At 30.0% G+C, this 15,568-nt stretch overlaps 1 protein-coding gene across 1 annotated transcript in view; it reads left to right on the plus strand.

Moving 5' to 3' along the window:
* RhoGAP100F (Rho GTPase activating protein at 100F) overlaps positions 1 to 15,568 on the plus strand; it is a 108,602-nt gene that overhangs the window by 2,456 nt on the left and 90,578 nt on the right. The window contains 2 exon segments of the mRNA XM_029311340.2: positions 2,272 to 2,376; positions 11,901 to 12,138. Coding sequence (XP_029167173.1) covers positions 11,926 to 12,138 — 213 coding nt within the window. The 5' untranslated portion in view covers positions 2,272 to 2,376; positions 11,901 to 11,925.

A 15,568-nucleotide genomic window follows, 5' to 3' on the forward strand; every position in this document is an offset into this window, starting at 1 on the left:
CCGACATTTTCGCTGAGAATGATACCATCTGCCATTAAAAACTTTCGCCAGTTCTGGGACACCCTATATATATATATATGATATATATATATAATATATATATATATATATATATATATATATATATATATATAGGGTGTCCCAGAACTGGCGAAAGTTTTTAATGGCAGATGGTATCATTCAAAGACGATAAAATGTCGGGACACCAATAATTTTCGAATTGAGCAGTTGACAATAAAGACTTTTTGGAAACTAAGCCTTGTTTTGGAAATAAAATATTAACAGAACTACATTCTTCAGTTAATTTTTTAGGTGGAGTTTGCTTTAATAGAATTTTAATACAAGGCTTAGTTACAAAAATACATAATAACAACAATTAGGAACACGCTAAAAATGATGGCCTCCCTCAACATTTTCACTAAGGAAAAATCGTCTCCAAATGATACCAGGAATCGACCGTTAAAAACTTTTCCGCCAGTTCTGGAACACCCTGTACATATATATATATATATATATATATATATAATTTCTACACAGAATTTTTTCTTAATTTATCCTAAAAATCGTGGTATCGGGAGATAATATGGTAGTGGAAGAATTTTATAAGTTTCTCTGATTAAAAAAAATATTTATCGCACTGAAAAAAAATTTATTAAATTCAAATAAAAGTTAATATTGATTTGATGTAAAAAATTTGATCTATATAATATATATATATATATATATATATATATATATATATACAGGATGACTGTACGTCCTGCATCGCGGACCGATTCGCCTGACTCGCGTCCGTTTCCGCTTTAGGTATTCCTCGCTCTTTCGTGCAGCCCTCATTTCCGAGGAAAGTAAATCCGGGAAATGGGATTTTATATTAGAAATTTACTCGAGCGGAAATACTTTCGCGGTTTAATCTTATGGTTTTATTAATCCTGAGGAGAAAAAAAGATATGCGACGCATCGTAAGATCTGTATTATATTTTGATCTTTCAATTTTTCTACACAGAATTTTCTCTTAATTTACGACTGAAAGTCGTGGTAATCGAGAAACAATATGGCATTGGAAGAATTTCATAAGAATTTCTCTGATTAAAAAAAATTTATTGAATTCAAATAAAAATTAATAATATTGATTTGATGTAAAAAATATTTATTTGTTCCAAATAATTGATTAGCCAGTATTGAAATAAATATTTCTCAATTTTTTAAAATACACAATATATAAAAAATACTAATATCTCCCGTAATAAGATATAAAATTTTACCATGTACATATTAATATTTTTTATCGTGATAAATATTTTAATCGGAGAAACTCATCTTGTCCCACAATTACCACGATTTTGCGGTTGAATTCTAGGAGAAAATTTCCTCCGTGTATCTATATCCCCGCATCGGTGAGAAAAGTTTTATTGCTCCCTTTACTTTGTACTTTCACGAGAATATTCCTTTTTTTTTTGTTCAGTGCGATTGAATTAAATTCCACTGATTAATGATTAAACGGGGAAGAATTCAATTTGGACTCTCTTAGCGAGAGGAATGCGCGCGAGTTGGACGAGCTAGAAATCAAACAGTTTCCGCGAGTTTCTTCGGCTGTGCTTTTGGTATATCAAAAGTTTCACGTGTGGCTGCTCCGCTTTGTCGAATACCTTCTTCCCTCTCTCTCTCTTCCTCTTTCACGCGTTGTATTCGTTTGTCAGAAACTCCGACAATCAAACGTATTTGCGAGCAAACATTCGCTTTCTCTCGTCCGTCTGCGTATACGAATCTCATTATTCGCTTACGTCATCATAATGGCGCTTCGATCGCTTATATCTAATTTTTAGGTTAAACATCGAATGAATCGACGGGGAAATAAAATTTTTCGCGCATTAAAAAACAAGGATATTTCCGGAGAAAAGAGATTCACATGAAACGTGGTAGAAAAAACGAGGGACGAGCTAAAGTGTCATTTAGAAGAGAAATTGCCGGGCATCGTTAAGTGTTAAGTGGCGTGTGTAAAGGTATTAAGTAACTCGTGGCGTGATACGATGTACTTAATCTTTCGTGTGCGTAGAAACGATCGGTCAGTTCTTTTTTTTACACCTTCGATACGCCATTAACGAACGGCGCCGTTTAAAGGCTGATGTTTTACTTAGGGAAAAATTGCCATGCGCTTTCCCTCGGTAAATTAAGCTCTCTCTCTCTTTCTCTTTTAACGACGGCGACAATTTATTTATCGTCACGTGGTCGCGATTCGCGGAACGATAACGACTGCTCGTCATTTTGCAGGACAGAACAGGGTGAGGATCGGCGTCCAGCAGAATGAGAGAAACCGTCAGACAAAGGTCGAGCAGGGACCCATCGGCCCTTCGCACGAGAGATGATTTTTAGAAGGTACGTAACGAGCCACGAAAAAGATGAGGGAGGAGCTCGTATTCTCTTGCCCTCATTTAATGTTGCATATATCGAACATTGCGCTTTGCTTGCCTAATAAGAAGGAGCGTTCGATGCAGTCGAGCTGAAAAGAGCGGCCATATTTGGTTAAACGTCATCCCGTAATTGGAGAGTCCGAGAAAAAATTTTTATATATAATTATATATAAAAAATTGTATAATTATATATATATAATCGTAAAAGATGTCCACTTTTATACATAATTATATAAATTTATATATAAATTATAAGGGTTCATATATAATATCAAATTATATATGAAACATATTTATATATATGAAAAAAAAAAGATTTATTATATATATATATATATATATATAAAATTTATTATATATATATATATATATATATATATAAAGCACTTTTATCTAATTATGTATGGATATATTTCATATAAAATTTAGCGATTATATGTATAATTTTATATATTTCTATATATAATTTTATATTGTTATATATAAAAAATTTTTTCCCGGGAGCTAAAAGCGGAATTTTAGCAGAACGGTCAAAAGCATGGGATAAAATGCCGAAAATTGAGATAAATAAAAATTAGATTAGAGTAAAAAAAAATTCTTCATTTTGATGTCTCTGTGCATCGTCTCTGAAAATGGCATGAATATACGAGCTCAAGTACAGTGTTTGAAAAATCGTCTCTTTCGACGACAGTTCGCGATCTCTTTCTTTGTTGTAAATCTTCTCTATCAATCGGAACTTGTGTGCCCAGAGTTATTTGTTTCCAACTTACTCTGGAAATATGAAAATTGCATGTAACGTGTCGTGAAACTGTAATAATACTCTTCTACAAAGTCACGTAGAGAATTGGCGATTGAGCATGACGGAAAATATTCGTATATATCAAGTCAATGTTTCTAAAATAAGGTAGCTATTTGTACATATGTGTATATAACATCAAGATCTGAATATTAAAAAATCTCACGGCTGCCCGGGAACAAATTTTTTATGTATAAAATTATACATATAATCGCAAAAATTATATATGAAATATATTCATACATAATTAGAAAAAAGTGCTTTTTATATAATTATATAAATTTATATATATATATAATAAATATTTCTTCATATATATAAATATATATGTTTAATATATTGTATAATTTGACATGATTATATATGAATCCTCATAATTAATATAATTATGTATAAAAATGGACATATTTCATAAATAATTTTACGATTATATATATGTATAATTATACATATTTATATATAATTATATATAAAAATTTTTTTCCCGCGAGTGCTTTTTTGCAAATATAAAATAATGTATTACAAAGTATGTATAAGTATATATTATTTTTGTTTGTAGAATATAAAGAATATTATTGTTTGATAACACTGTTGAAAAATAATCAAAAAAATGTAAATAATCTCATGCAGCGATGGAATGTGTGTGAGCAAAAGTATGTTTTCACAAATCAATTTTCTTACAATTTTCTATTATTTTAGCGTACTAAAAAATTATTAAATTAATAAATATTTATTTCAATACTGCCTAATCAATCATTTATTTGAAACAAATAAATATTTATCTGTTATCTATCTGTAAGATCTATATTTATCTGTAAGAAAAGGATTTTCTTATACCAAATAAATATATTTTTCACATCAAATCAATATTATTAGTTTCAAAAAAATTCACAAGGCAGTATTAAAATAAATATTTATTTGAATTTAATAAATTTTTTCTTCAGTGCATGGTATCAGAAATAAAAAAAAATCTTTTTCAGATTTTCCAAGATCAGAAATTGATTTTTTTCCTGATCTTTTAGTATTATTTTTTTCAAATATATAATTTACATAATAAATCAATTAAATGTTAAATGTTGTCACCAATAAAGCAGCACATATTTATTGTGTAAAATTAAAAATAGATGCACGTTGTGTTATTTTTACATTTTCTCAGTTGTTTTAATAATTTAACATTCAATTAACAAAACAGTAATATTATATCCTAAATTAACACATAAATGTGTTAAATATTTAGCACAAAAATTTTCACGAATTTTTCTCAAGATACGACTTACTGCATATATAGGACACACCGTCGCATACGTATCTGTTCCACCTGTCATGCATTTCCAACGCCGTAATCAGTACAGACCTCGAGGAGCGTTAAGCTTAATCACGGGTAGTAACAATGAGGCTCCATAAAGCATGAACGGCGTGCTCTCGAAGATTTACGCGATTGCGACGAGGGTGGAAAAAGGGTTGAGAGAGGGTGGGAATACAAAATCGGCGCACGGCACCCTCGGGAGCGCGTGACGGTTTATCTTCCTCCGTTGCATGCGCATTATTATCATTATACCTCTTCTCTTTTTTTTTTATTTTTATTTTTTTTTATTTTATTTTACTACGAACACTTTCCTGCAGCAAAAGAATTTCGCAAGGGAGCTATTGGCCGTTTATACTCGCAAACTATAGCGACACTGTTTACGATCCCGCATTACGATGCATAGTGCAATAGCCGCGGGATAAGCCGCTGCAGTTTGACCTCTTAGCGGTTATGGCTTTTCTTCGGCCACTGTTTATCGGGAGAGACCGGGATTTCGCGAGAAATTATCGATTTATCCCGGGTCGATGTATCGCAGAGGCGACACGCGAGAACGGCAAATCGAGCGTGGAATCGAAAATGGGAATGCGAGGGACACGAAAGCGCTGTACACTTCTATATTTCATATTTCGGTAGTTGCAGTCAACTATTTTCGACGCAGGAATTATATGACGTAACAGACGCGCTAAGGAGAGCCTCCTCAAAAATTTAAAATTCGTGTCAAAGATGTTTTTTTTTTTTTTTTCGTAAAAAAGAGTGAAAAAGAATATTTATTCAGAGTTGGAAAATTAAAAAAACAGATATCACATGTCAACAGTCCGCAGGAATTTTTGTGATGATTTTACATACTTAATGTGAATATGTTAAATGGAGACACACGAATGCTGCGTGTTAATATTTTAACGCAAAATAAATACAAAATTTCAAGTAATTTAAAATAAATTTTGTGTAAAATTAACATAGTTTGAATGTAAAATTTAACTTAAAATATGTTAAATTATACATAAATAATTAATATTTTAAATTTTATTTTTAACAGATAAATCTTGTCACTAAAATAAAACAACATATTTATTGTGTAAAATTAAAAGTAGATGCATATTGTGTTATTCTGACATCTTTTTTCAGTTGTTTTAATAATTCACAAACATTTAAGTTCAATTAACACAATAGCAATATGTTAAATTAATACATGAATGTGTTAAATATTTGACAAAAAAGATTTAACCGGGACCGTTTTTAACCAGAAAACATAAATTTACCAAGTGCATTTGTACATTTGTTTGAAACAAATAAATATTCATCTGTTTTGAAAAAGGATTTCTTTATATTACAAATAAATACTTTTTCACAGCAAATCAATATTATTAGTTCCAAATAAATAATGTATAAAAGACTATTGAAATAAATATTTATTTAAATAATTAAATAATTTTTTCCAGTATATCCACAAATATATTTCTAAAGAAAAGAAGGAAAAAGCTGGCTTAAATTCTCTTGAGAACGACAAAATGTCTTCTTCTTACTTAAAAAAAAAAAAAGTATATATACTTGCAATCTTGCAGTAGCAACTCTGGCATGATAAAAAATTTTGAGCTTCAAGTCTCATAAAAGCAAAAAAAAAAAAGGGAGAGAAAAGTATTTGAATAATAATAGTCGGAGCTCTTTAATTAGGTGCTTTCGCAAAATTCCTTTGTCTCTTCGAAACTGAAGAAAATGCGAGTTTTGCTAATGATAATAATAATAATAATGGTTCTACCATTGAATGGTTCAATTATCCGAATACGTCGGGCCGCGTTTCAAGTAGGACGACATCTGCGTTTCCTCGCAATCTCGCACTGTGCTCCAGTTTTGGCTGGCATGTGCTCATTTCGGATAAGTTTCTGAATGAAGCTCGCGCCTGGCTCTAATTAAATCGCGTGAATGAGCGCGAGACGCCGTCACCAGACGTGCCAGGGATAATAAAGTTGAACGGAAAGGTAAACCTATCATGTCAGAACCCGGGGAATCCGCACGAGGATCAAAGTTGAAAAGTATCGTCGATTTATTCGCAATGCACGGACGAAGGAAGACTCCTTCAGGAGTTTACGATCGAGTTTGGTCAGACGCCCATATATCATGGGTAATGTATCACTGGGCTATTGACACGTGACAAAAACTTTCTCTATCCCACTAATAATAGACGTCCTCGCTTAGTCTTAATTTACCATCGAACATTTACACAATATATTATATCATTATTACAATTATATAATATTATAGGTATATATAATATTATATATTAATAATACAATATTATATAATATTATATATACATACAGGTATATATAATATTATATATTAATAATACAATATTATATAATATTATATATATATATATATATATATATATATATATAAATTATATAATATTGTATTATTAATATATATATATATATATATATATATATATATACAGTGCTTAGATGATTTTAAAATTAGCTAGATAAAGATGAGATAAAAATATGTAAATTCATCTTAGATAAGATAAAAATGATTTTGTTTTAAATATATCTTATAGATAAAAGATAAACTTATATGGCAATTCAAGTAGATAAATTTCTAGATAATAATTTTTAAGACTGCTTATGTAAACACAGTTATAAAAATATATGTATTCATATTTTTATTTATAAATTTTTAAGTATTTTTATGTGCTATGATTTTAAACGAAAATTATCTGAAAATTTTCGAGATAATTTAGTAAAGATAATACTTTTTTTCTAGATGTAGTTTTATCTAGATGATCATCTATATAATTTTATTTAGATAACAGCAAACACTCTATATATATAACATTATAATCTGTTCTCCGTCTCCTTTTTTTAAATTAACAATTTTTAATTTTTTGTCCGGGACAAGGAATCTGTCAAATCCTAATTAAGCATTCGCTCTCCTTTTGAATAAACACTGAAATTTATTTGCACATTTAATATAAAAAAAAAATTGAAAATAAAATACCACAAAAATTAAATTAAAAAAAATTAAAAACAAAAAATAAGAAACAAAAAAAAAATATGATAAAAAAGCGCATACAATGAATTCTATTATTCAGCGATATTATAAATATAAACTATTATTGTTACAAGTGACTTAACTACAAATTCTGCAAATACAAAATTCAACTGCTTTCATCTTTACGATGATATAACGCTTGTTATCGAAAGCACCATTTCCTGAAAAAATTATTAAAAGCCGCTTGATATATATAAAGGTACACGAAATCTCTCAAATCCAACGAATCGAGGAGGAAACGTCCTTTTTAGGGATAAGATTCTCGTACAAGAGGTCAAGGTTTGGAACTTCGCAGGGCCTCGACACGTGCTTTGGGATTTCATTGATTCTTAATGAGTTCGACACGAGAATGTCCTGGAAATAGTAATCCGAGCGGTTTGACATAGTCGGACTGACATGACTCATGAGATTCCTGTCATGCCATGCCATGACCCCAGATCAACCGTGATCACGTGTCGGCATGTACCATTGGATTATCCGATCATGTTCGATATACATATGGACTGTCCGAGAAACGGGTCATCTTCTCTCACAATCAGATCGCAAATATAGACAACTGGAACTAGACTAGAGTAATAATCCATTGATAATCACTCTCTCTCTCTCGGGAAAACGAGAAAACTTTGGCATCATCTTATCTCAATACAGATAATAAAAAATATGTATTATCTATATCTGTATCTTAGATGAAAAAAGCATTACTAAATTATCTCGAATAATTCTTAGATCATTTTGGTTTAGAATCATATTAAATTAAAAAACATTGAGAACAAAAAATAAGGAACAAAAAAATTGTTATATATAACAATATAAAATTATATAGAAATATATAAAATTATACATACGTATAATCGCAAAATTATATATGAAATATCCATACATAATTAGATAAAAGTGCTTTTTATATATAATTATATAAATTTATGTATATATATATGTATATAATAAATAAGTATCATAGTATATAATTTGACATGATTATATAAGAACCCTTATATATTTATATATTATTATATATAACACATTTTTTCCCGGGAGAGAAAAATCTCTCCTCTCTTTCACACAAAATAAATTAAATTTTAAACAATTAAAAGTTTGTGCGAATAAAAATTTAATTAAATAATTCACGACGCTCACAAATAGTTTAATAATTCAAAAATATCCAAATATGTCCTTTTTTACGTAATTTTCAATAATTCGAATAATGTTTCACTATTGTAAATTATGCATAATATTTACGTAAAAAAATTAGAAAATTTATTAAAAAAATGTAAGCGCTACGAAATTTTTAATGACTAATTAAAGTTTGCTAAAATTTTGAATAAAAATTCTATTTCTACGACATTATAATATAAATTAATATAAATGAGAAAATATAATGATTATATTTGAAGGAGATAAAAGCAAATTTCTGTTCTTTCATGAGAAAATATTCCGCCCATTATATTATTATTTCTCCATTAAATTCCGCGAGCTCAATAATCGATCTTTATTATTATGACTATTTGTAGTACTTGCCATTACGAGTGGAATTTCATTTTCGTTCCGGTTATGTTTTATTAATGACACTAGCGGAAAAGAAATGACACGGATCTCTTGCGGGAGAGAGAGATGTCTCGTTTAATTTCAGTGACTTTCGCGTGTACAACTGTGATTTATTAGCACGAGTATGCGCCGGCACGTAGTATCGATTGTCTTAGAGCAGCCAGCGGATGTTTGTATTATGTTCTGAACTGAAGCAGACGATGTTTAAATATTTGGCAGGCTCGCGCGCCTGTACCCTTTGACAAAATTATATTTGCCTCGATTCGTGTCGCGCGTACTAACATCGAAATAATTATTAAATCCGAATGCGAAACTGTAAGCAATATGCCGATCAATTTGACCAAAATGCGTAATTTATATACCAATTATAATGTAATCAAATTACGCTCGGAATTATATCGCCAATCAAATTCTCTACACTATTTATAATATTCATTAATATATATTTTACCGAGCATATGCACTTCTTACGATCATATATAGTTCAGTAAAATTAGACTTGAAAAGGGCGAAACTTTATCAAAATTAGGAGCAAGTTGAATTTTTGTGGAGACTTTTATTTCGATGTTTTAATGAAATCCTGAAAAGTACCCTTAATTTCATCCAGGGCGTTTTTTTATGAGGAGTAAATTTTAGTTTCTTGCCATTATCTCAAAAACTATTAATTTTTCGAGAAAAAAGTTATTATCAAAATTGTAGCTCATAAAATTCTCGACAAAAAAGGTCTGTATACTTTTTTTCGTGGAATTAACCGTTTCGAAGATATAAAGCGAATTAAGTCTGAAAGAGAAAATGTGCACACTACTATAGACATTGCAACTTTATTGCGCGTTTTACTCAAAAACGATTAGTTGGACGAAAAAAAGTATAATGACCTTTTTTGTAAAGAATTTTATGAGCTACAATTTTAATACTGACTATTTTTCTCGAAAAATTGATACTTTTCGAGATAGTGGCAAAAAACTAAAATTTATTCTCTTTTACCCTCATAAAAAACGCCCTGGATAAAATTAAAGATACTTTTCAGAATTTCATTTAAACATCGAAATAAGGGTCTCCACAAAACTTCAACTTGCTTCTAACTTTTATGAAATCAAAGTTTAATTTTACTGGATTATCATTTAGTATTATATCAATTCTTCTATTTATCCAAACTCGATATGTTTCATTTTTAAAGACCTATAATTTTAGACGGTTAAAAATAGAGAGAGTACATTCTAAAAAAATTAATTTATTTAAATTTTTGACAAACGAAAATGAGAATTTGTACGTTTAAACATATATTTTATTGAATTCCAGCCAGGCCGAATTAGAAGGCTCCGATATTGCAAATGGGCGACGACAGATTTGACGATATTCGTCATTTTATCGACAAGTCGCAACGATGCATCTCGGGGATGCGTATATTTAAATTATTAATGTCTATATCATGTGTCACGCTTATTTCTGGAAAAAAGAGGAGGAACACATATCGCACGGTCGAAGGGAATATAATGGAAATGTAGGACGAGGGATGTAGAAGAAAAAGGGAAAAATAGAAAACGAGAGAGAGAGAGAGAATGCATATTCTCGTTCGACGTGCGTTCTCGCGGATTTATATAACTGTCGGCGATCCGGGAAAAGGAAGGGGAATATCTGCATGTGCGAATTGGTAATCGATCGCGTGGATATAGGCCGGCCATTAATAAATTAAGATAACCGTGAATCGGGGAACGAGAGGGAAAATGGGTTAATGAGACACGACGAGGGAAGCAATTTTGCTAGGGAAGCGAAATAAGAAAATGAAAAGCCCGACACGTGAAGATTACGGAGAGATCCATTACAAGTTTACGATTCGCCCACAAATATAAAAATATTATAGATAATATTACCCGTATATTAATACTTTCGTAAATTAAATTTATGAGCCATATATTCGATATACGCAGTATTCGATATTACAAATATAGAATTGTATTAATAATGTTACAAAATTATTCGAATTTATAAGTCTGTTATTAGAATATTTTTAGCTATTTTTCTTTTCTTTACTTTATTTGTATAATTTATAGTACAAGTATCGATTTAAGGAGGGACGTCAAAAAAATAGTCCTATATTCATGAATTTTTTTCTCAGAAAGTATTAGGATTTTTCACTGAAAAAAATTTATTGATTTCGAATAAATATTTATTTCAATGCTATGCCTAATGTATCATTTATTTGAAATTAATAATATTGATTTGATATAAGAAAATCATTTTCAAAACAGATCAATATTACTTATTTGTTTCACATAAATAATTTATTATATATGCAGTACTGTAACAAATATTTATTAATTTAATTTTTTTTTAGTGTTAAAATGGGGTTCTTCAGTCTATTATATTTAGTAATATGGAGATAAAAGTTTTATTGAAAAATATTAAAAAATGTGACAGATATTGCTACTGTTGGATTCTGTTGCGTCTTGCAAAAAAAAAAACAACATCTGCCATATTTTAAATATTTTTCAATACAAATTTTACCTTATATTATTAAATATACATCTAACAGACTGGTAAAAACCGTACTTTGATAATCCTAATATTTTCTGAGAAAAAAATGTATGAATCTAAGACAATATTTTTTGCTTCTTCTGGGTGTACGTCTTAAAAAATATTACACATACTTAATAGTCATTATTACTCAAATATTATAATTTTGAGGATAGCATAGGGAAAAAAAATTGTCCAAAAAAAATTCGCATTTTGACAGTTCGATTTTTGACAGTTCGATTTTTGACAGTTCGATTTTTCTGCTCTCTGATCTTAGGAAGAGGGCATGACGCACCGAACTCATGCAGTGGCGAAAACACGTGCGCATCAAGTACGGTGGTCGAGTCGGTGTCGGTCAAGGACAACGGGAGCGGGAGCAGCTGCAGGTGCGCGTGGTGCAGCTGCAGCGGGAAGGGGGCGCAAGACTCAGCTACGTCTGTCATCAGCCTCAACTCTCGTCGACGGCTCGCCGCAGCTGCAGCGCAGCAACCATGCTCTGCTGCGGCCGCAGGAAAGTAAGTGCATACAGGCAGTAGACTGCATGTGCATCTAGATCGCTAATACTCGAAAAATGCACCCTGCACGACCCTGATCGATCGAATCACGCATTTTTTTCTCAGAATGCAAGATTTGCACATTTAACAATTTTTTTTTAAATATCTACACTGAAAAAAAATTTATTGAATTCGAATAAGTATTTATTTCACAAATAATTATTGCCAAATAAATTATTTATTTGAAACTAATAATATTGATTTGATTTGAAGAATATTTATTTTATATAAGAAAATCCTTTTCAAAACAAATAAATATTTATTGAAACAAATATTTATTAATTTAATAATTTTTTTGAGTGTATTTAGATATTCAGATTTTTTTGTCAAATTAATTTCAAGGCAAGTTAGACTGTTAGAAAAGCGAGAGCTGCTTTCGAAGATTTTGAAGAAATGATGAATGTGTTCCGAAAATGAAGTTTTATCTTCACGTAAAATGTTATATTTCAAGACTGTAAACTGTCTCGGTAATCTTGAAAAGATTCTTGTCAGAAATATTGCGTTGTGTCACGCAAAAAATTCCATTATGCATTTCTATCGTTGATTCCATAGTACGAGAATCAGAATATTTTTCTATCACGCTTGAATCGCATTTTATATATACATACGTTAAAGGGCAGATGTGAAAAATCCAGCTTGTCCATCACGCGTTCATTCATATCACAACTTTTATCCGATACAATATTGTGCACAGCCAACGGTGCAGAAATTATTCGTATAAGCACATTTAATTTTACATTCTATATACACAAGATACGGAGGCATTATCGCGCTTTTGTTCGTGTCTATACTTTCTGCAATAATTTCATATGAAAATTTGCAACGCTCATGAATTTTCAATAGTATTTATATTATTGAAATTGTCAAGTCAAATTTCTCTTCAAATTATTTTTCGCTTAAAATAGCTGCGATAAAAGATTTTATCATTTACGTACGTTACGTTAAATTTTTCAAACATTTTATTTCTCAATATAGAATTTTTTTCATACTTCATACAAAAAAATCTTAATTTGAGTAAAAAACAACTTTTCAGCTAATTAAAAAAATAAATATTACACATAATTTCCCGTAAAGTTTATAACCGTGATGGATGTAATTACGAGAGATAAGGATAATTTTTTACTTTTTCATTAAATTTGAAGCGTTCTTGAATTTTCAATAATAACGAGTCAAATTTCTCTTAAAATTATTTTTCGCTTGAAATAGCTGCGAAAAGAAATTTTATCATTTACGTACGTTTCGTTAAATTTTTAAAACATTGTATTTCTCAATATAAAATTTTTTTCATACTTTATACAAAAAAACTAATTTAAAAAAAATATTACACATACACATAATTTCCCGTAAAGTTTATAACCGTGATGGATGTAATTACGAGATAAGGATAATTTTTTAATTAAATTTGAAGCGCTCTTGAATTTTCAATAATATCGAGTCAAATTTCTCTTAAAATTATTTTTCGCTTAAAATAGCTGCGAAAAGAAATTTTATCATTTACGTACGTTTCGTTAAATTTTTAAAACATTGTATTTCTCAATATAAAATTTTTTTCATACTTTATACAAAAAAACTAATTTAAAAAAAATATTACACATACAAATAATTTCCCGTAAAGTTTATAACTGTGATGGATGTAATTACGAGATAAGCATAATTTTTTACTTTTTAATTAGATCTGAATAGTCCTTAGTCTCGAGAAATGAGATGTTTTGACGCATGACGTTACAAATGAAGAAAAAGTACGTTCATGATGGAGCACCAGGGGGTGAATGGGTTAACCGAAGTCGTGTTCAAGCAACCCCCTCCCCATTCTTCCCTCCCTACGTCGTTTTATATCGCGAGCTGAGAAACGACGGCGCCGGAAGCCCGAAGCCGAAGTCGTTCAAGCACGCCGCTTTCGAGCTCCGGCTCCGGATTGCCGTCCATTCAATTTGTCTCAATAAATCGTCTAGGGGAGGCTTCTTCGTGTCAAACCGGCCGACTGGCCGCGCGATTTTCCCTTTCGCAAAGACCTATCTTTCGGAATCTTCGAGCTTTGCACAAAATATCGCGCATTAATACATATTTAAAATACAGTTTTTTTTTACCAAATTTTTTTAATTTAATTTTTTTGGTATTTTATCTTTAATTTTTTTATTTTAAATATGCAAATTTTCAGTGTTTGTGCAAAAGAAGAGTAAATGCTTAATTAGGATTTGAAGGATCACAATTACTATTTTAGAAAATTGTAAATATTCTAAAAAAAAATTTTCTCGGTGTAGTCGAATCATTTGCAAACTGTAAGAATATATAAATTTCTGATGGTCACAGAATTTTTTTTGTTCATCGATTACCTTTGGTCGCAAACTAATTTTAAAACATGTTGGAACAAAGTCTTAAAATTTTCAGGTTTGTCCTTAATTTTCTTTCAGAAAATATCATCGCCGTACGTAAAATCGAATAAAATGTTGTCTCTTGTATTTTTCGTGCAATTGCTCTAATAATGAGAAGAAAGAAAATAACAAAATTCCAATAATTAAAAATTATTTAAAAAATGACTTGTTAAATTAAGTATCGACGATATTCTTGTTATTAATACACAGTTTTCAAAAGTGCTAAAATTTTCAGGTTTGTCCTTAATTTTCTCTCAGAAATCATGGTCACCGTACATATAAAATCGAATAAAATGTTATCTCCGGAATTTTTATTCTTTATTTCAATATATTCTAATAAAATCCTTAAAAGTACTTTTAATTTCATCCAAGGCTTTTTCATGGGGGGTAAAATGGAGTAAATTTTAGCTTTTTGCCACTATCTCGAATAAACTATCAATTTTTTGAGAAAAATAGTTATTACCAAAATTGTAGCTCATAAAATTCCCTACAAAAAAGGTTATTATACTTTTTTTCCTGGAATTAACCGTTTCGAGGATATAGAGCGAAAAAAATGTACCCAGTATTCTACCCTCGCGGTGGTGTGAAAAGAAATATACTTCATATTTTTTACGAACATTGCAACTTTACCGTTTTACTCAAAAACGATTAGTTGTGCGAAAAAAAGTATAATAACCTTTTCTGTAGAGAATTTTATGAGTAACAATTTTGATAATAACTATTTTTCTCGAAAAATTGATAGTTTTCGATATAATGGCAAAAAACTAAAATTTACCCCCCATAAAAAACGCGCCGGATAAAATTAAAGATACTTTTCAGGATTTCATTAGAACATCGAAATAAAAGTCTCCACAAAAATGCAACTTGCTCCTAATTTTGATGAAGTTTTGCCCTTTTCATAAGTCTAATATTTTACTGGACAATATCTTGTATCTTGCATTGAAATATTTTGTTTCTGGCCAACCCTGCTAGTACACAGTTCTCGCAAGTGCGGACACAAGCTTACCTATAAGATAGGT

Source organism: Nylanderia fulva, unplaced genomic scaffold (assembly GCF_048542155.1).
Source record: "Nylanderia fulva isolate GAGA-0341 unplaced genomic scaffold, ASM4854215v1 Scaffold4, whole genome shotgun sequence".
Classification (NCBI taxonomy): domain Eukaryota; kingdom Metazoa; phylum Arthropoda; class Insecta; order Hymenoptera; family Formicidae; genus Nylanderia; species Nylanderia fulva.